Source organism: Carettochelys insculpta, chromosome 9, assembly GCF_033958435.1.
Source record: "Carettochelys insculpta isolate YL-2023 chromosome 9, ASM3395843v1, whole genome shotgun sequence".
NCBI lineage: Eukaryota > Metazoa > Chordata > Testudines > Carettochelyidae > Carettochelys > Carettochelys insculpta.
The window spans coordinates 46342501-46363642 of record NC_134145.1 but is presented as its reverse complement, the minus strand read 5'-3'; the positions used below and the strand labels follow the sequence as shown (position 1 = coordinate 46363642).

Sequence of the window (21142 nt, the reverse complement as noted above, 5' to 3'; positions counted from 1 at the left end):
AATTAGTTGCTGTGTAGCAGGACAGCAGCCTTCTGAGCAGCTTGGGAGAAAAAGATCAGGAAATACACCCCACTGGCTGACACTCTACAATCCAAGGGCTATGCTGTCAAGATCTACACCCCACTCGTGGGGGCCCTGGGCACTTGGGACCCCCACAATAAGGTGGTGCTGGAGGCCTGTGGCATTGGCTGCCATTTCACCTGTCTCATGCCTCAGCTGATGGAGTCCAACGTCATAGGTGTTTCTGGGACATTTACATGGAGCACATCACAGGCCACTGCAGTACTGGGAGAAGTAAGGGACCTGCTTCCCTGACAACACATGCTACAGCCTCCCCCTCCATGCTCATGGACTGCGACCTTTGACTAAGAAAGGACTGAGTGGCCTACCCATCAAAGAGAGGCATGACTGGGGACTTTAGCCATTTACACCCCACAGACTGTGGCTCCCCACAGATGCGGGACTGCGAGGGACTTGGGATGATGACTGAGACTTTGATGAGGGACATGGTCAGGGATTGCTCCTAGGACCCTCCCTAATGGACTGTAGACTCTGCCTCTAATAAACTTGGCCTGGTCACCAATTGTAGCAGGGGCTACATCTTTCTATCTCCTCCCCTACTTTTTCTTTGCTTCTTTCCACAGGTGCTAGAGCAGATGACCAGTGGGACAGCTACTGACTGCGACTGTTACTGAAGAAAGATGACTGCTGAGGGACATGTTCAGTAGTCACCACCGGTGCCCTGTCTGACAGACTCTGCTTTTCTAAAGAATCACTTTGACTCTCACTGAGGAGCATCTTGGCCAGGGACTCAACCACTTTCCTCCCCTGCCTCCCGCCCCAAGGCCTTGCTTCCCTCTCAGGTAACAGGGGAGACCATCACCAGGACAGCGACTGACTGTAATAGTGACAAAGCAGATGTCCAGCAGGGAGACAGAACACTGACAAAGAACACGGTCAGGGATTGCTCCCATTGCTTTCCCTGACAGACTATTAGCCTTTGCTTCAATGAAACTTTTACTTGATCTCCCACCAAGGAGGGACATGGCCAGGGCTACAATCACTTTCCTTGAAGCTTTGCTTTCCTCTCAGATGATAGAGGAGACCGTCACCAGTAAACTTCAATGAACTACAGCTGGACAGAAGGAAGTGAGATGACTGATGAGGGACATGACTGAAGACAAGTGACTATCTTGGAGACTGATATAGAACCAGATTGAGGGACAAGAGACACCGACCGAGGGATGTGACTGGAGACAATAAATGATCGTGTCATTGGTTTCCATACCTGATGGGCTGAGTTAAACTGGACTGAGTTAATTTTTTTCTGTTTTTAAATCTTAGGACTTATCCCCAAGAGGGGCAAATTCCTGCAGTTAAGATGTTGACAGACGAAGAATCTGCAATATGGATATTCACCCGGGGCTACTTATTGACTTAAAATGTAATCTCACATGTATCTGGGGCAAGAAGGGTTATGATGTACAATTGTTAACCAAGTTCAGCACATCCTCCTGCTGTAACCCACCTCTGCGCCGTGGATGACTTACGTGTTTTATTTCTTACCCTGTGCAATCTGGCTCTAGATCAGTTGTAAATATTCGCTCAGTAACACTCGTCACTCTTTAGAGCTTGGGCTCCAACATAAGCCAAAACAACTACACCATAATTAAACAGGCCCTAGCCTGCGTCCTGATTTCAGCATTCAGATAATCAGGATCTCTTCACAGAAAACATCTCCCTCGCTCCAGATAGAGAATGTACAATAGAAGCCTGATTATCTGGAATCCCTGGAGAACAGGAGTTGCTGGATAATCAAATGTTCTGGTTAATTGAACTTGGACTACCGGCTTAGGCAGCCAGCCCCACAGCCATTGGCCCCATAGCTGCGGGTCAGTCTGCCAACCCCATGGCTGCTGGCTGATGCTGGTTAACTGAACCTCCTGGTTTTCCAAGCATTGGAGAATATGGCTTTTTCTGTACTTTCACCTGTGCTTATCAGGGGAGCTGTTCTTATATTTAATTCCTAAACATAAGTTTAAATTTAGTTCTCTCTCACTAGGCTACTACCAGAAACTGGCAACATGCCATTAGACAGCCAGGAATATTTTATTTGCAGGTAGGAGAAGCTTTCATTTTCATTTCTAATGGATTATGATTAATCCACAAGGGAACCACGACCAGCTAACCCATTTGTCAACACCGCTGTAACCTAGGTACTTAGCTGTTTTAAAACCTTTATCACGTGGAGGGTGACATGTTTGGTAAACATACATCCTTTCCCCACAGTACACAGGGACAGTGTCTTAAATCAAGGTAAATGGCTGATCTAATAAATGTTTCCCATACGGACTGCAGAAGGTTATGCAACACAAGTTACAGCTATTCCGGCATATCTGCAGAATGAACAACGAACAAAAAATCAAGACGCTGGTATTTGGCATTATGGATAGTTTGAATAGGAGAGGCAGACCCCACAGAGAAAGGGTAGATGATATAGCAGATTGGTGCTGAACTAGTCTACACAAACTAAGCCATTCCACACCAGGCAGGGAAAAATGGAAGGAAAGAGTAAGGGAGGCATCAGACACCAAGGGGCGCTGAGCCCATGGTTGTTGATGATGATGCTATGGATTCAGACTGTTTCTCAGAAATCCTGGGTTCTTACTTCAATAAGAGTTCAAAGCGCTGAGCCCTTACTCCTGTCCAGGAACACCTCTATATTTTATAGCGCTTAGGAGTCCGCGTCCTGGGTCAGGATCCTCCTGTGAGAGGCAAGGTACAGGCACACAACGTCAAGTGTCTGCCCTGGAGAGTGCGCCCGCTGTGGCTTCACGTTCTCTGGCACAAAGGAGAAGGGGGCCGGCTTAGGATACGCGCGCCGGGGAGCGGGTGGCCAGTTTGGTTTATTTTCACTCGGTGGCTCTAGAGCCGTCCGTTCCCACGCGCCCGGCAGCGGCGAGGAGGAGCTCGGCCGGGAGAAAGCGCCACAGCCCTGCCAGGCGGCACTTTGCCAACAAGGAACATGGCTGCGGGTTTGCCCCGGGTTCCTCGTAGCGCCTCAGCCGCTCTCCCGCCCCTTCAAAGCAGCGCAGCAGCCGTACCCGTTGCCTGAACAGGACACGGGCCAGGCCACAGCTCCCCAGTCCGCAGAGACGGGCGCAAACTCCGCAACCCCGCCGCGGGCTCTGCCCGCCAAGCCAAAGCCCGGCCGCCTCCTCCCGCCCGGCCCCAGCTGCTCCCCGGGGCAGGCGGCGCGACGAGGCGAGGCGGCGCCCGGCCTGCGGACAGCCAGCGCAGGAAGACGGGGTGGGGGCCCGCGCTGAGGAGGAGCCCGGAGCCGGCCCCGCCTCTCTCCCCTCGGGGATGCCGGGATGTTTACAGTCCTGGCGGCAGCAGCGGCGGCGGCAGGAGCGGGAGGCTGGCCTGTTAGCGCCGCGGCCGCTCGCTGCGCCCACCGCGGGCCCTGCGCCCGCGCGGAACGTCCGGTTTTGACTCGGCTGCCGGGCGCGGATCTCTCGGCCGAGGCCGGCCCCGGCGCGAAGAGGAAAGGGCCGCGGCCTGTCTGGTGAGGCGCGGGGGAAGGAAGGGGCCGCAGCGCCGGGGCCGCCGCTATGGGCAGCTGGGGCCGTAACACGAAAGTCCCTTGCAGGCCGGCGGGCGGGCGGGCAGGCAGCTTCCTCACGCTGAGGAGCCGCGCCGGGTGGGTGATCCCACCCCACGCCTGGCCCCATTGGCTGCCAGCGCCAGAGATGCGGCTTCCATTGGCTGCAGCTGCTGCCGCTCCGCCCGAGGCCGGGGGTGGAGTCCGGCGAGGGAGGGGCGCCCGTGTCTTGGCGCCCGTAGAGTGAAACTCCGCGGCGGGGGGGGACACGTGCTCACTGCCGGGGGTGCTGAGCCCATGTCTGCTGCCCCACCTGGCGGCTCTGCCCAGACCCTGCCCCACTCTGGGCACAACCTGCACGTGCCCTTGACCGCAGAAGCGGCGGCAGCGGCCCGGTCGGGGCTCGCGCTGGGAGCCGGGGGTGTAAGGCCCAGCCCGAAGCGCTCTGTGAGGGGGCTCCCTCCCCGGCACTCCGGGCTCTCGAGGCGGGCGTGCGCCGTCCTTGCCGAGCGGGAGGAAGGCTCCGCGGGGAGAGCGGCGGCGGCTCAGGCCTCAGAGGCTTTGACGCCGAGACATTCCATTGCTTGGGTTGTGCCTCGGAGCCCGTTTGGAAGTTGGCCTGGCCTGGCCTGGCGGCCCTGTGTGACCAGACCTGTCTGGGTGGGCGCGGCGGGGCAGCGCTGCCCCCCAGCACAGGAGGCGTCGCGAAAGGTTTGTAAGTGGCCAGGCTGCGGAGGACGCCTGCTGCGCCTCTTTTTACCGCCCGAGAGTGGGTCGCGCTGCGGATCTGCGCAGCCAGACGTTTTTACACGCGTTTCTTACAGGGCGGCGAAGCACGTAGTCACACGGGCCGGGTCTAGACTGCAGGCTGCTGTCCGCCACACTTCTGCGTTCGTCTAGCCTGCAGAGCTGTCGGCAGAGGTCCTCCCCCGCCCCGTTTGGAGCGTTCTGTCGGCATGGCTGTACACCTCTTTTCACGAGGAAGAAGGGGTGTCTCAACTGAGGGCTTTTTTCTGACATTTGGTCCTTTGTGGATGGGCCGGATGTCGGAAAAGCCTCTCCCAACCCAACTGTCGGCAAAAGATGGGCCAGTGAGTTGTGCAATGTGCATATCTTTTGCTGATAGTTCTCTGCAGTCTAGGCAGCCACAGTCTAGGATCACGGCCTTTGTAGGCTATCTTCATTCTCTTAACCGCATGTTTTTCCTGTTATTCTTAAAGTTAAATCCAAAACTGAAACGTCTTCCCTTTCAAAAATGGCATTTTATATGCTTTTATTTGTCTTATGATACTTTTTATGGCACATCTGATAATTTTTTCCATACTGAAGGGATGCTCTAGTATTGTATGAGATTTAATGAAGTAACTTCCAGAAATTCATACCAAAGGGCACCACAGAAAAAAAGCAGTCTAGTGAGTAATAATAGTGTTTAGTATTCTATATACTGTAATACATTAACACAACATGGGTTGGTAGATACTGATACAGATACACTCCTTCTCAGAGGTGTCCTATTTTTTTATATGGTAACCCTATTTTATAGTTGATTAGATTTTGTCGGTACTGGCTAGCTTGCATTGAAGTTTTTCTGTGTGTATACCTGTTAGGGTTACAACAGAAATCATAATAAAACATATATCTCTTGTATTGGGAGCATTGCAGCCGTCCTTTTAAATGAAAATAATTATATATGTGAGATTTGAGTCCTTTTTTGCAGTACATGTAATCATCAAGTTTACTTAAATATGAGGAATTCAAATTGTAGAACTAAATTTTAAAAGAAAAAATCATGGCCCAGTTGAATGCTAGGATTATAATAGCAACGAAGGGTTCTGTGGCACCTTATAGAGTAACAGAAAAATTTTGAGCATGAGCTCAAAACTTTTCTGTTAGTCTATAAGGTGCCACGGGACCCTTCGTTGCTGTTACAGATCCAGACTAACACGGCTACCCCTCCGATACTTGACACCATGCAAGGATTATAATACTGATCTTAGGTTCTAAACTTCTTAAAATGCTGAATCTCTAGTGATTTTATTTTGCAGTGGTGATGTGACTATTGTCCCCTGTGTATGAGAGAGACAAAGTGGGTTAGGTGTTACCTGAGCTCTGCAGTTCCCCAGAGCTGCTTTTCCGAATTGAAAGTGACAAGCTTTGGAGCTCCACAGAGCCAAAGGGAAGATTTTGAAGCACCACAGTGTTACAGTAGAAATGCTTTTTGGTTCTCTGTGTGATGCTTTGGAAAAGGATAAACATTCACGCTAGTGCCATGTATCTGATTCTTAAATCAATCTGGCACTTATTTCTTCTTCATAAACTGAAAACCTTTGTGTTCTTATGCCAGCTGAGTGCTGAGTTTACTTCTTCAGGTGATTGGCTGTTTTCTAACTTTTTTCTAACTTGCTAAGGATGGCACAGCTGTTCAAGCAAGATAAGAAATACTGGTTTCAAATAACTTTCTTTTATATAAGAAACATTAGGGTTTTTAATAAATCATTATTTGATAAACTATAGATACAGATTTTACATCAGCCCATACATTCAGAATCTTTGGGTAACTCGGGGCAGGTTTACACTTAGAGAGATAGTCAACTTAAGATACACAGCTCCAGCTATGTGGATAATGTAGCTGCAGTCAGCATACCTTAAGCCAAATTTCTGCAGTATCTCCACAGTGGGAGGCTGATGGGAGAAATTCTCTTGTTGATTTCCCTTCCTCCTTGTAACTTCATGGAAGACTGGGGTCAAGGGGGGAGCAACAAGTGGTTGACCTAGTGCGTCTGTACTAGATACGTGGAATTGATCTTTGGGCCATCAATGTTTCATTATGTGTAGACAAGCCCTCAATGTCAACTGGCCTTGTGCAACTAACACTTAGATAATGGTCATGGTATATGAAGGTGTAAAACTTACGACAGTGCATATGAGTAAAATAACAGTTGTGATTCCAAGATCTGTAAATGAAGGCAAAGGACAACTTTAAGTATAGATTCATCTTGAGGCTATGTAGAATGCAATTCAATATTATTACCCTGCAAGAAATGTCCATATGAAGTATTCATGTTTTGCTTTCTTAGAAATGGAGAAAGTAGAGTAGAAAGCAGTGAGACTAGTTTGTGAATAACAAAACTTAAATAGTTTGTCTACCTTTTCTATGTGGTGTCTTGAAAGAAAGAAACAGTGCAGACTTGCAGAGGACTTTACAAATAAGTTGTGTTCTTCTTGTTTTTTCATGATACGTAGAGGAGGCCTGGTTTTTTATCTGAAGAACTGTTTTTATTGTACTTAATACATTTATTTCACTTGTAGCTAATGAGACAGGGGGCTCACAGTTGGTATCCATACACACTTAGGCTTTGTCTATGGAAAAATAAGTTGTGTTGCTGAGGCTGTAAATAAACTTCTCCCTGAATGATGTAAGCTCTCCCACCAACATACGCTCTCCTGTTGATGTAGCTTTTGCCATTTGCCTTTATTATGCCATGGCAGAGGTCTCTTCCTTCGGCTAAGAGCATCTTCACTAGATGTGCTGCACACTAGATCTGCACTACATCTTCACTAAAAGTACTGTGCACATAGACACGTCGATGGTGGAGTTGTTACAACATCCTGTAGTCAATCCATGCTAGTGCTATAGTCAGTCGTGTGAACAATATGAGAGGTAGCCGTGTTAGTCTGTACCTTTGAGAACAACAAGAAGTCTTGTAGCACCTTATAGACTAACAGATATTTTGGAGCATAAGCTTTTGTGGGCAAAGACCTGCTTCATCAGATGCATGAGTGAAGGGGTGGTTTCACATGGGTATTTAAAGAGTGGGGTCCCAGTAAGAGGGAAGGCCAGAGCTGACAAGGTCTATTGTCAGCAAGGTGGAAATGGCCCAGTATCAACAGTACGTATCAAAAGAGGAAAAAACAAGTCAGATCAGAGAGGGGGATGTGAGCCTTTGTCAGAGTCTAATGGGGAGCTATTAGCACCCAACTTGTGTGCAGTTGTGTTTTGAAAATATGCATCCCAGAGTATAATACTACTTCAAGCAGATACGTGTTGTGCATGATTTTAAAGTGCTCTCAGGTATCTTGTGGGATTCAGCCAATTAAGGTAAGAAACTCTTATAAGTACTACTGTCCTCCTAGGGAAGGTCCTGTGATTATTTGCAGTTTATCCCCAAATCCCTCCAGGACCTAGGGCTACTTGGGAACTGTTTCTTGAGTATGGAATTCACTAATAGATCAGTGACCTGGAGATACAAGGGTCAGTAATCACTTTGTGAATCAGTAGCTGAAGGAAGTTGGTCACCTTGAAAGTAGCATGCAGCCAGAAGTCGGATGTACCTGCTGGCAAATGAGTACAAGTAGGTTGACCCTTGGCCAGTGGAATTGGGTGGCCAAAGAAGCCACTCTTGCATAGGCTGGGACATTGTCGACAGTCTTTGGAGGACTGATTTCCACATCTGTTGTAACATGACACTGATCATATACAGGCAGCAGAATGATTGAGCTGACACGATTCTGGCTCTGTTGAGCTTAACTTTAGGGGTAAGTGTGGAGATAGTACGAGTCATAGCAGGACTAAGACACTAAGAATGACTTTTTGTTTAGATTACAGGGTGTTTTAGAATTGAGAAGAGATCTGTGTTTAGACAAGACATGAATTATTTCTGTCATGAAGATAAGCTTTCTTTGATACATATTAAATGAAACATAACTTATTTCAATAATATCACAATTTTGTAGCTAAAAACTTAATTATTTTAAGTGCCATTATTTAACACGGTTTAAAGAGCACATGTACAGTTATGTAAGGGAAGTAAGAACACTGTAATTCAGAAGATAATGCTATGACAATCTCTGGTTTACAAAGGGACTGGATTTTACTTAATTTTGTTACATCAGCAGCTTTTACTACTTACTGCTGTGTCTGCCCTGCTTGTTTTTTTTTCCTCCCCCCCACCCCCAAAGATTCTTTTTTTGATGTCCCAGGATCAAAATAAGTACAGTTGAAAAACCATGTTCACACAACCACAGCATTCTGAAATGGAACATTCACATTTACAGCCATGGTTCACAGCCTCAGCATTGCAAAGGAGCATTCACGTCAGCTGATAATAGCTGTGCTTTGTTCACATGCATTCATTTTTTGATCTTGAAAGGGAGAGGGGATTGATGAAAGTTATTTGCAGAGCTGGAGCTGTTATTTTGAGGGAAAACCCCTCTTATCTCAACATCTTGGGCATGGTAGTATGAACGCTCCGTGTTTGTTTTTTTGAAGAAAGGGTTTGTTTCCCAAAAAACCCTGCAAGTGTAGACAAGCCCTGAGTGTTGAAGGCTAACTTCACTTTATTTGGCATTCAGGAACATGCACGTAACTGTGGTGATAACCTTATCTGTATTGAAAAAAAAAAAACAAAAAAAATGTCTTAACATATAATAGTTTGAATTGTTTTCAATCCATTGAATTAAATTACATATTTATTCTGTTCGTGGCCTGAGGTGCGTGCGTACATTTGTCTGTCATTGAGATGCTTGTAGTAAGATCTAAATTTTTCCTTCCCTATGGGATGTTTGCTTTTGTATCTTTCAGTGTTTGCAGGTATTTCAGTTGGATGCTTCAGAAAACTTTGATACTTGATAGAAAAAAAAATTAAACTGTTTTTGAGTTCAGGTAATGAATTTTCAAACTACAGTTCCCAGTTTTTCCAAAGTAGCTTATTCCTCATAAAGTATCTGTTTTTAATGAAGAACATAAGAGTGTTGATTTTCTTTTAAATACTTGGTTTTATTGGTTCCTGTACAAATGACTGCAGTGGACCATTATACAGGTTGAACCTCTCTTATCTGTCACCGTTGGGACCTGAGTGGTGGTGGATGAGAGAATTTGCCAGACCACGGGAGGTCAGTATAGTCTAGCACATTACTAACACTTTCACTGCTTACTGGGCTCTTAGAAGACATTTAGGAGCAAATTACAGCTAAATCATAGCACAGAGCACTGAGAACCAGGACTGGTGGCCGTAAACAAACTTTATGAGACCACGGGAAACTTGGCCAGGCCCATGGTAAATGATCGTCCGGCTAACTAAAATCATGCCAGATTACAGATGTTGCTGGGTGAAAATGTTCTGGATTAGAGAGGTTCAACCTGTACTAGAAAGTTGAAATTCATACAAAAATGAGAGAGGATGCAGTAGTAGTAGTAGAAAAATGCACTGGATGCTGTTGTGTTCAGATTCTCATTCTGCATTTTTCTTCTGGGGTATCTGAGCGCTTTCGAGAAGTTAATAAAAGTTCTAGCATTTGTCATCTGATGTACCTTTTTCTTTCTCTAATTTCTCTTAGAGGAGTTTGTTTTCGTTTGTTTATTTTTGCTATGTGGTGTTATGGTTATTGAAAACAGAGTTCTGGGTGTGTACCCTATTTAGAAAAAGACCCAAGGTTTGAGGTGGTAAGATGCAGAAATGGGTGAAAGCATAGGTTAAAGTAAACATTACGGCCTGGTCTACGCAAGGGAATAAAGTTGATCCCAGATGTGCAATTCTAGCTATGCCATTAGCATAGCTAGAATGGACTTTCTGCCCTAGTGTAGATTGTGGCTCTTGGGCTTGCGCCGATGTCCCTTACTACATGCAATAGCATGGCATAGCAGGGTCAACGGCCAAGCCCAGCGAGAGTGATTTTGCTGCATCTTCACACATGCAGCAAAATCGACCTCTGGAAGATAGATCCTGGTGTGTCAAATGCCCAGAAAGTGTAGACATACCCTAGAACTGGGGTCAGCAACGTGGATCTGGAGCTGCATACAGCTCTGGAAGGAGTCATTTGCGGCTCTGGATGCTTCTGCCTCTGACACCTCTGTGGCTCCCTGCCCTGTTGCCAATGAAACAGTAGAGCTAAATTTAATTGGTTTAATGGCTGGCAGGGCGGTGGGAGGGATGTGGCCTTTAAACCAACTGAATTTAGTTCCATTATTTCAGTGGTGGCAGGACAGCGAGCTGCAGAGAGCCCCTCACTTGCCCTGCTACCTGAGCAGCCACCCCCCACTGGTGGTTGTGGCTTCGCTCACCCCTGCCAGTGAAAAACGTGCACACTAGCCTTCTTTCCACTGGGTGCACATAGCTGTTGGGCATAGGCTCCCCAGCTAGCTCCATGGATGGGTTAGTCCTGGGGATTGGTTTGGGACTGAGGCGGGTTAATCCTGGGGATGGGGGGCAGATTTGGGGTTGAGAGGGGTTAAGCTGGGGATGGGGCGGGTTGTAGAGAGTTGATGTGAATAGTGCTCCTTCCAGCTTAAGAGCTTATCCCCAGGTGCAGTGTTTTCCTTGTCTTCATTTGCTCTCCAGTGCAGGGGTGAAAGAACTTAACCTTTCTAACTGGTGTAAATCACTGTGTGTGCTGTTCTTAAAATAGGGTTTATCTATTAAGGACTGTTGTCTTCATATACATTGTGGCCCTTGAAGTATTGATTTCGTAATTGAATCTGAAAAAATGACTCTCTCTGCTATTTGAGTTGCAGATCCCCCTGCCCTAGAACATGTTCGCCTCCTATCTTAATGTTCCTACTACGTTGTATATACTCCAGGTCCTAATGAACTCTCTGGATTGTACAGATAGAGCTCCAGATGGCTTGTAAGCAAAACAGATGCTTCCTTTAATGAAATACCATTTTGCCTTGGTAAGGGTGCATTCAGCTGGCAACCAGGACACACTAGCCGTGTCTACACGTGCACGCTACTTCGAAGTAGCGGCACTAACTTCGAAATAGCGCCCGTCACGGCTACACGCGTCAGGCGCTATTTCGAAGTTAACTTCGACGTTAGGCGGCGAGATGTCGAAGTCGCTATCCTCATCAGGAGATGGGGATAGCGCCCTACTTCGACGTTCAATGTCGAAGTAGGGACCGTGTAGTCATTGCATGTCCCACAACTTCGAAATAGCGGGGTCTGCCATGGCGGCCATCAGCTGAGGGGTTGAGAGACGCTCTCTCTCCAGCCCCTGCGGGGCTCTGTGGTCACCCTGTGCAGCAGCCCTTAGCCCAGGGCTTCTGGCTGCTGCTGCTGCAGCTGGGGATCCATGCTGCAGGCACAGGGTCTGCAACCAGTTGTCGGCTCTGTGGATCTTATGTTGTTTAGTGCAACTGTGTCTGGGAGGGGCCCTTTAAGGGAGCAGCTTGCTGTTGAGTCCACCCTGTGACCTTGTCTGCAGCTGTGCCTGGCACCCTTATTTTGATGTGTGCTACTTTGGCGTGTAGACGTTCCCTTGCAGCGCCTATTTCGATGTGCTGCGCAACGTCGAAGTTGAACATCGATGTTGCCAGCCCTGGAGGACGTGTAGACGTTATTCCGATGTTGCTACATCGAAATAAGCTACTTCGATGTAGGCTTCACGTGTAGACGTAGCCACTGAGTTGTAAAATCTTCTCCTTATCCTTGATTGTTAACAGTTGTGTGCTATTGCACTGTTCATCTCCTATACTGTTAAGAAAAAAGGAAGAGGCGTCCATCCGTCTGTCCCAATGTAGTCATGAACATTCCCATGGCCCCCGCAGCCCCTCCTGCTTTCCACTCTTCCCACTACACCTCTGTGTTCCCTCACCCTGGCCCCAGCCCCTCCCACAGCCCCCCTGGCTCGCTGCCAGCCTGTCACCACGCACTCCCCCTTGACTGTGGCCCCCTGTGGCTTGCTGCCAGCCCATCTCATCCACCTTCCACTTCTCCTCCCAACTGCAGCCTGCCTCCCCCAGCTCACTGCCATCCTTTCTCTGTGTGGGCTCACCCCCAACTGTGGTGTCCGTAGCCCCTCCCCCTTTCCCTTCTTCCCGCTATGCCTGTGTGCTCCCTCCCCTACCAATATGTTTACCTGCACCAGTTATATGTGGCTATGAGTCGGTTAAGCAACTACAGAAATCTCAAGGTACGTGCAGATTAGTAACCTTTCCATAGAGCATCAAGGCAGAACATACAAGTTAGGTCTAACAGTGTGCTTGCCCAAAATGTTGTGTATACAGAAGGGATATAGATGTAATTGGTGCTTCTAAGAAAGACTGATGTACTGTTTGTATATGGGACAAAGTAAAATTCGATGGAAAAACAAACAGGATATATGTTGGCTTACATATCAGAAACAACCAATTCTACGTGTGCAAATAGGTACTTCGGCTGTAGTTGCCACAAAGGGGCAAGCCAGACTAGTAAAGATCTCGTACGCTTATGTTAGGATGCAGGCAAGCATTCTTCTTTGTATTTACAGATTTGGTAACACGCTTAGAGAGGTTGCATAGCTGAGAATGAAATAGAGTCCCCTAATGTGGCAAAGCTGAGTCTTACTCTTAGGCCAACAGTATATTAGAATAGTGAATAATACCTGTTTGACCGGAGTGTTTCTAAATGGGCTACTTCTGTGAAATTCAGAAATGAGTGAATGTTATATGGCCCCTTTTCATATCTAGAGATGGTGGTTAGCTGTGGCGGTGAGCATCTACGGGCCGTGTTTGAGTCTGCAGCTTCTCTCATGGCTTAGCCGTCAGATATTAGATTTGCATGGTCGATTGCAATAACTGCATGTCAGTCTATTTCCGAGTTCTTGAGTCTGAGAGCTTTTCCGATTTAGACTAGTTCTTTTGCATGGCTTGCACATATACCATCAAAAGATGATGTGCCCTGTCGTAGCAGTCATCGCCAGGTATTTCGGTCTGATGATATAGATTCCCAGGATTTTCGATCAATGTTGAACGTTTTCATGGCATTTTTGCATGCATCCTTGAATCTTAGCTTTGGTCTTTCTCTTGTTCTCAACCCACATGACAGCTTACCAAAGAGGATTTATTTGGGAAGGCGTTTGTCACCCATTCGTCTCACATAACCAAGCAAATGTAGTGTAGAGCTGTTGAGGATCACCACGACACTGGGTATGCTAGATCTTAACAGGACATCTGCATTTGAAACTTTATCCTGCCATTTGATATTCGTAATTCTGCGAAAGCAGAGAAGATGGAAGCTGTTCAGTTTTTTCTCCAGGTTCATGTAGGTGGTCCAGGCCTCAGAACTATATAGCAGGATACTCAATACACGTGCCTGGTAGATTAGTATCTTTGTTTTCACTGTCAGTTTAGGATTCCATGCATGTTTTGTAAATCTGCCAAAAATCATAGCTGCCTTACTGACTCTGATGTGCAGCTCTTCATCCATGAATAGGTTTTTGGTGACAGTACATCCAAGGTAACAGAATTGTTGAACCACGTCTAATGGGCTGTTATCCAGAATGACATTGGGTTGCTGAGGTATGACTTGAGTGAATACAACAGTTTTCTTCATGCTTATGTCAAGGGAAAATAACTTGCAGGCTCTGAACAGAGAATCCATCAGTGACCGTAGCGTGTCTTCATTATGAGTGACGAGCTGCATCATCTGCAAAGAGAAGTTCCCTAATGAGGACTTTCTTGACCTTAGTTATGGCCGTGAGTCTTGCCAGGTTGTAGAGAGCCATCTAATCTTGTATGGAGAAATACATTGCTGTGTGAGTTTTGAAATTCACAATTTAGTAGAACTGAGAAGAATATGCCGAAGAGGGCAGGGGCAACAGCACACCCTTGTTTGACTCCACTGTTCACTGCAAATGGTTCCAATGTAGATCCGTCATATTGCACTGTTGATTTCATGTTTTCGTGAAAGGATGTTATGAGCTTGAGTAGGGTTGTTGGGCAGCCAATCTTGGTTAATACTCTGTATAGTTCTGATCTGCTAAGTTTGTCAAACACCTTTTAAGTCCACAAATGGTATGAATAATGGCTTTGCTTGTTCTCTGCATTTTTCCTGTAGTTGTCGAAGTGAGAAAATCATGTCTGTTGTTTTACCTGCCAGCCCTGAAGCCACATTATGTTTCTGGATAGACTCAATCTGTGAGTTTTTTTAGGCATTTGAGAATGACACGGGGAAATGGTTTTCCTGTGGTGCTCAGTAATGAGCTTCATCTGTAGTTGTTGCAGTCACCTTTGTTTTTATAAAAAGTGATGGTGTTTGTATCCTTCATGTCATATGGGACATCTCCTGCGCTCCAACATATTAGGAGTTAATCATAGAAGAAGGGGAAGAACACAGCCTTGTTTGCCTTCAGGAATTCAACTGGGATTCTGTCATTTTCTGGTGCTTTTCCATTGGAGAGAACATCAAGAGCTTGAAAAAGTTCCTAATCTGTCAGCTCTGTATCTAGCTCAGGCGTTTTTGGAAGGGTTGGGATGAGGTTGTCAGGTTCAGGTTGTATTGTACGCTCGTAGGAATAAAAACTTCAGTAGTGTTCCACCCATCTGGACATCTGCAGCTTTTTGTTTGTGATCACCTGCCTGTTTAACTGCTTTAGTGGTGTGACTTTGATAATGTTTGGTCCGTCATACATAGTTTTCTTCAGTCCATCATACGTAGTTTTCAGGTTGCCCAAATGAGACACCTTTTGAATATTAGAATATAGATCCGCCCAATACTTGTTTGCATATCTCCTTGGATTCTCTTTGAAGAGCAGATCTTGCATGTTGAAGTTGATCTCTTGTGATTTGAGATGGGTTCTTTGTTATTCGGATGTGCCTTGTATTTTTCAAGAAGAAGCCTAAGAATGTCAGCATTTTCTTTGATTGAGTCTTTGTTGGAGAATTTACGTGTTCCAAAGGCAGATTTGGCACATTCGTATATTGCATCTCTCAGCATGGACCATGTTTCATCAACGGTTGGTTCGGTTTGTGTTCCATTTTGGGAGTGAGATCACCTGCAAAGATAGAACATTTTGGCTCATCTCTGGTATTGAGGTTATTGATCTTTAGCTTACTGCATTCCTGTGTCACATAGAGTTTCTTTGGGACAATTTTCACTGTGCTGATGATCAAGGAGTGATCACTGTTGCAATCTGTGCTTTGGTATGTCCATGTAAATTTGACAGTGTTGAGATGTTTCCTGAGTACCAGTACAAGGTCAAGTTGATGCCACTGACCGGATCTGGGGTGGCACCAGGAAACCTTGTGACACTCTTTCAAGTTAAAGAAAGTATTAGTGATGCAAAACTGATTCTGAGCGCTGAATTTTGAGAGGCATTTGATCATTGTCATTCATTTTCCCAATACCATGATGACCGAGAAAGACGGGCCAGGACTGATGGTCGCGTCCAGCTGTTGCACTGAAGTCGCCAAGGATGTACAATTGTTCGCCAGTTGGAAAGGAGTCGATAGCTTTCTGAAGATTATAACGAAAGCCGTGCTTGTCTTCCGTGCATGGCGCCAATGTGGGTGCATAAGCACTGATGATGTTGGCATATCTTGACTTGGTGCAGAGCTTCAAGGATATAATGCGTTCTGATTCAGCTGTGGGTGTATTGGTAGATTTCAGCAGATTGTTCCGAACAGCAAGTCCAACTCCTTAGAGGCGGTGTTCGTCTGAACTTACGCCCTTCTAGAAGAAAGCGTAGTTGGTTTCTTTCACTGACCCAGTATCTGCCAACCTGGTTGCCTCGGGAGCAGCGATGTTGATGTTCAGCTTGTGTAGCTGCTGATCTATGACTGCTGTTTGGTGTATTGAGTCCGTGTTCATAAGATCATGGGCAGGTTCAAGTCCCGGATGCATGGTCCGCACATTCTAGCTACTGAGCTGGAGGCAAGATGGTTTATTATTTTGTTTTATGGCGGGTACGTCATTTACATCTACTTTTTGAATTTTGGTCTATCCCCATGCACCCAAAGAGGAAGGCAGATGTGGCGGGTCAGCTCCTTATTGACTGGGGACTGCCTGGATTGAGGCAGGGTGGCAGCTGACCAGTAGGGTGCGATGAATCCTCCCACCAACGAAAGTGACCCATGACATCCTCCTCTTCTCCAGCTGAGGAGAAGTTATAACCCTTAACTGCCACTTTCTGTGTTGTTCCCATTCTATCAGGAAGGATGGAGTGTGCTCTCCCTTTGGCACCCTTTTACAGGCTGCATTGCCTGGGCTAGCGTTTGGAGCAAGTGCATTGCCCAAGCGACACTGTCCCCCTCTCAGTCACTCCAGTTGAATCCAAAGGAATTACATAAGTCCGTATGTTTGGAACTGAGGTGACTGCAAGGAGATGCTGGAAAGTAGGCTTGTCGAATCCTCTCTGCTAATCGCCTTAGGATCTCCACCCCGGATTTTCCATCTGGGTTTACTCCCAGAGCCATTGGATCTCTTGAACCTACCCACAAGGTAGCAGAGAATTTTCTGACAGGGTTGTTTTCCCTGTGGGTGACTTAAAGAGTCATGCGCCCTTGGATGCTGGTGACTAAATCATGGTTCACACGCCATTTGGATTATCCAAAATAATTTAGGGACCCAAGTATCCCAGACCCTGATGTGATGTAGAATGAGGGGGCAATAGCTTTATTAGATGGTGGGCTGCATACGTCATGCCATAAGATTGTCATTGAGAACTTGTGTTTTTTTTTTTTTTTTTTTTTAGTTGGGACGACGGATGCCAGCCAGTGCCCCTTCACACCCTGGTAAAGTTGCTGCCTCTGCTGGTCTGTGGCTGCATATTTGCACGATAAAGTGCTCTTAATTTGTAGGAAACCTCTCAGGAGAGTCCCCCTCCTATCTACCACCTGGAGATGCACCAGGAATCCTGCACCTCAACTTTCTGGGCCTCGTGCCATGGCCCAGCCTGCTTGGCCCCAGCCCCTCCACCCCTCTTGGCTTGACAGATTGCTGAGCTCCCCCCGCCGCCCGCGGCCTTGACCTAACATCCCTGCACTGCACCTAGATCTTTGGAGCCTAGTTTGGCTCCACCTCCGGCCCAATTGTGTAGCATGGGCCGGCCCAGTCCTCCCTGCCACCACCTGCTGTCCTCTCTGGCCTGCACACCCCCACATGTCCTTTGGCTCAGCTCGCTCCCAGTACGCCTCTGGCCTGCAGCTCCCCCTGTACCCCTGGCCCGGCCCGGTCCAACACCCATCCCTACCCGGTCTCAGAACCCGCTTGGCCCACTGCTCCCCACACTCCCCACATAAGTTAAAGGACTTACTGTTGGTGCAGCCCGCAGAAGCCACCACCTCCACCAGAGCCACCACATGTATGTGGGAGCTCAGGTGGCAGCTCCTTCAGGCTGTGTGGTGGACCCTCCAGCTGTGCGCAGTGAAGCGGATCCAGCCATGCATCAGGGCACCCGCAGCCATGTGGTTAAGTGCTTCCAGCCATGGCTTTTAGTTCCCCCTGCTCCAAACACCCATGCCACCCCCCAGCCTAGCCCACTCTCAACACCCACCTGGCCCGGTCCCTGAACCCCCTGTCCCACTGCTCTCGCACGCCCCCCCCCCCAGTTACTGGTGGTGCAGCCCGGAGGAGCTGCCACCTCCTCCACTGGAGCCGCCACATTTATGTGTGGGCTCCGGTGGCAGGTCAGGTGGTGGCCCCTCCAGCTGTGTGTGGTGAAGCAGCTCTGGTGGCATGTGGCCAAGTGGCTCCAGCTGGGCAGCAGCCCCTGCCACCCCAATACCCCCAATCCGCGGCTCCCTCTGCACTCCTCAGCCCAGCCCACTCCCAGCATCCACCTGGCTCAATTCCAGACCCCTGCCCCTGGCCCGCCACTCCCTGCACCTCCCCCCACCCCAGGTACCTCTGGCGCAGCCCAGAGGAGCCACCACCTCCTCCATCAGAGTTGCCATGTGTATGTGGGAGCTCCGGCAGCTGCTCCTCTAGGCCATGCAGTGGTCCTTCTAGCTGTGCTCAGTGAAACGACTCTGGCCGCAGCTCACGTCCCACCCCCATGGCCTGTTCCATCCTGGCTCACTCCCAACACCCCCCGACCCACAGCTTCTCCCGCAGTCCCCAACACCCACCTGTCCCACTGCTCTCTGCATCCCTCACCCATGGTACCGCTGGTGCAGCCCGGAGGAGCCGCCAGCTCCTCTCCACGCTTCCACAGGAGCCACCATCCACGTTACCTAGCTGTTACGATTTCAAATAACACTGAATGGCCCTGTTCCAAAGCACATTTAAGTCAGTGGAAACACCCCTGTTAATACTGATCTTGAGCTATTTCTTGTAACTGAAAAGAAACTTATTTGTATTTACTGTGTTTGACTGCAGGTTGTGCTTAGTCCCTTACACTTGTATAATCCATGTACCCTTGTTTGTGAGAGTGCATATTAAGTAAACAACAAATAGCATTCAGAAGTCTTAATTCTGTCCTACTTTAGCCATTTCACCACCTCCTTTTCACAGAGCCAAGGTATTCTGTCTAGTAAGCACTTGTGAATCCACCTGACAAAGTAGGTATCATGTCTCCTTTTAGTAGTATCCGAGGGGTAGCTGAGTTAGTCTGTATCTTCAAAAACAATATGAAGCCTTCTTGTTACTTTTAGTAGCTGATGCAAACAGAAAATGACTGGGTATTGTTGTGCCAGTCGAATGGAACTACTTAGACTTGGCCTACACTAAGGTGTTAGGTTGAATTTAGCTGACTCAGGTCAGTTTTCTAAGCAATCAGTTGATGCTACCAGGTCCATTCCACCAACTTAAAGGGCTTTTAAGGTCAATTTTGGTACTTCTACTTTTCACGAGGAATAAAGGCAAAATTGACTTTGCATGGTCGATTTTAGCATAGTGCAAACAGAGTGTTGTGAAATTTGATGTTCTTCGCCTCCTGACGGTGTCCCACAGTGCCCTATTGCGACCACTCTGGCCACTAAATTCAGCTCCGCTGCTCTCCAGATGTGAATGAAACCACCCTGGAAGGTTTGAATTTCGTTTCCTGTTTGGCTTGCATGATGAGCGGAGCAGGCAGCACACCTCAGCAGCACATCTGGCCATGAATTCCCAGGGTCACAGACAAGCTCCAGCATAGAGTGTGCAGGAGATGCAGGAACTTATTGCTTTAAGGGGTGGGGTGAAGCTGTGCTGGCAGAACTATGAAGCAGCAAAAGAAATGTTGGCATCTATGTAGAGATCTCACAGGACGTGGTGGAAAAAGTATATACCAGGGATGTCCAGCAGTACCATGGGAAAATAAAGGGCCTCAGGTAGGTATACCGGAAGACAAAGGCAGCAAATGGATGTTTTGGATCATTGGCACAAGCATGCTGCTTCTATGAGAATTTGCATGGGATTCTGGTGGGGGGTGTCCCCAACCACTGTCCCCAGAGTGTACATGGACACTTTCAACTGATGCTCCGCTGTGTACAAAGCATTGAGTGCAGCCAGCATCTCCCCGTTCCTCTTCACCAGTGTTTGGCAGTTAACTATGTCCATTTCTTTCCCAGAGCCTTGATTGCTCTTAAGGCTGCTTAGGCTCTGCAGATTCTACAGCCCAATTCACGAGATGCTCATAATACTTGCCACAACAGTCTTGGGCTGTATGGGGTCCATGTGAGCCTTGCAATGGTGTCTGCATGGATACTAGTGAAAAAGGCATGAAAACACTTTTTGCTATTGCTTTTCAGGGGCACCCACAGCACTTTTTTGTCCAGTCAGACACTGGGAGCTTAATCCACAAAGCAAGGTGGCGGAAGGATCTGTGGAAATAGTTACCCCCATTGCATTACATTGAAAAGTCGAAGCTGCCCACCCTAATGGGGACACACTCCATCAACTTCGTGTGTCAGTGTGGACGTTCAACCTTCACTTTACAAAATCAGGTGGTAAAATATCAACCTGAACAAATTCGACCTAATCTTCTAGGCTAATGCTACACTCGCCCCTAGTGCTGGCAGCTTAATGCAAAATGGCCACTCATTTGCATATTTGAATGGCTCATTTGCCTATTCATGGCAGAAAACAAGCAGTGAAGGCGTTCTGCCGGAAAACCCCCCTTCGCTGGCAACTCCTTATCCCTGGAAAACTCAGGGGTAAGGGGCTGCTGACAAAGGGGGTTTTTGCTGGCTGAGCCACGTCTTCACTGCTTGTTTTCTGCTGTGAATAGGCAAATGAGCCACTCAAATATGCTGATGAACAGCCATTTTGCATTTTTTGAAACTGTTCATTTGCATCAAGTTCCTGGCACTAGGGGTTGTGGTAGTTGCTGGCACTAACCCTAGTGTAGACATATTCTCATTTTAGCTCAAGCCAGAGAAGTTTGCGGTATGACTCATCCTGTCTCAGGTTCAGAGCTTGTTGATAACTTATTGGATTAGGCTGAGGAATACAAGATGGAATTTCTTCTGATTTGTTATTTTAAATGTTAATTTCAAACAAAAACTTTTGTAGGAAAAAGTGCTAACGTTCTTCAGTGTTTTCAAAGTCAGGCATATAAAATAAGATTCTAACAATGAATTAATGGTGTTCTGAAATTCAGTAAAATAGTCTAATTGCATTGTTCTAATTAATGCGCAGTATTAAGTTTAACAGTGTACGTAAATATTAACTAAATTACAATTTAATGAATATACATATATTATTTTTGCAGAACATAGAAAGCCCTGTTTGATACAATGGACGAACAGTCACAAGCTGTGCAAGGGCCTCCCGTTCCACAGTTTCAGCCGCAGGTACTTTATTTTGAAAGTTAAAAAATGGAGCTATGTATGCTGCTTTGGGAAATACATTGAATTTCACATTT

At 47.3% G+C, this 21142-nt stretch overlaps 1 protein-coding gene across 2 annotated transcripts in view; it reads left to right on the top strand.

Moving 5' to 3' along the window:
• Positions 1 to 3375: 3375 nt before the first annotated feature.
• NEK7 (NIMA related kinase 7) overlaps positions 3376 to 21142 on the top strand; it is a 121887-nt gene continuing 104120 nt past the window's right edge. Inside the window, exons 1-3 of one of the 2 annotated variants that reach the window (XM_075003085.1) lie at positions 3376 to 3568; positions 17051 to 17090; positions 20990 to 21071. In XM_075003085.1, coding sequence (XP_074859186.1) covers positions 21015 to 21071 — 57 coding nt within the window. In that variant the 5' untranslated portion in view covers positions 3376 to 3568; positions 17051 to 17090; positions 20990 to 21014. The remainder of the gene's footprint in view (positions 3569 to 17050; positions 17091 to 20989; positions 21072 to 21142) is intronic. The other variant, XM_075003084.1, reaches the window with a different exon arrangement.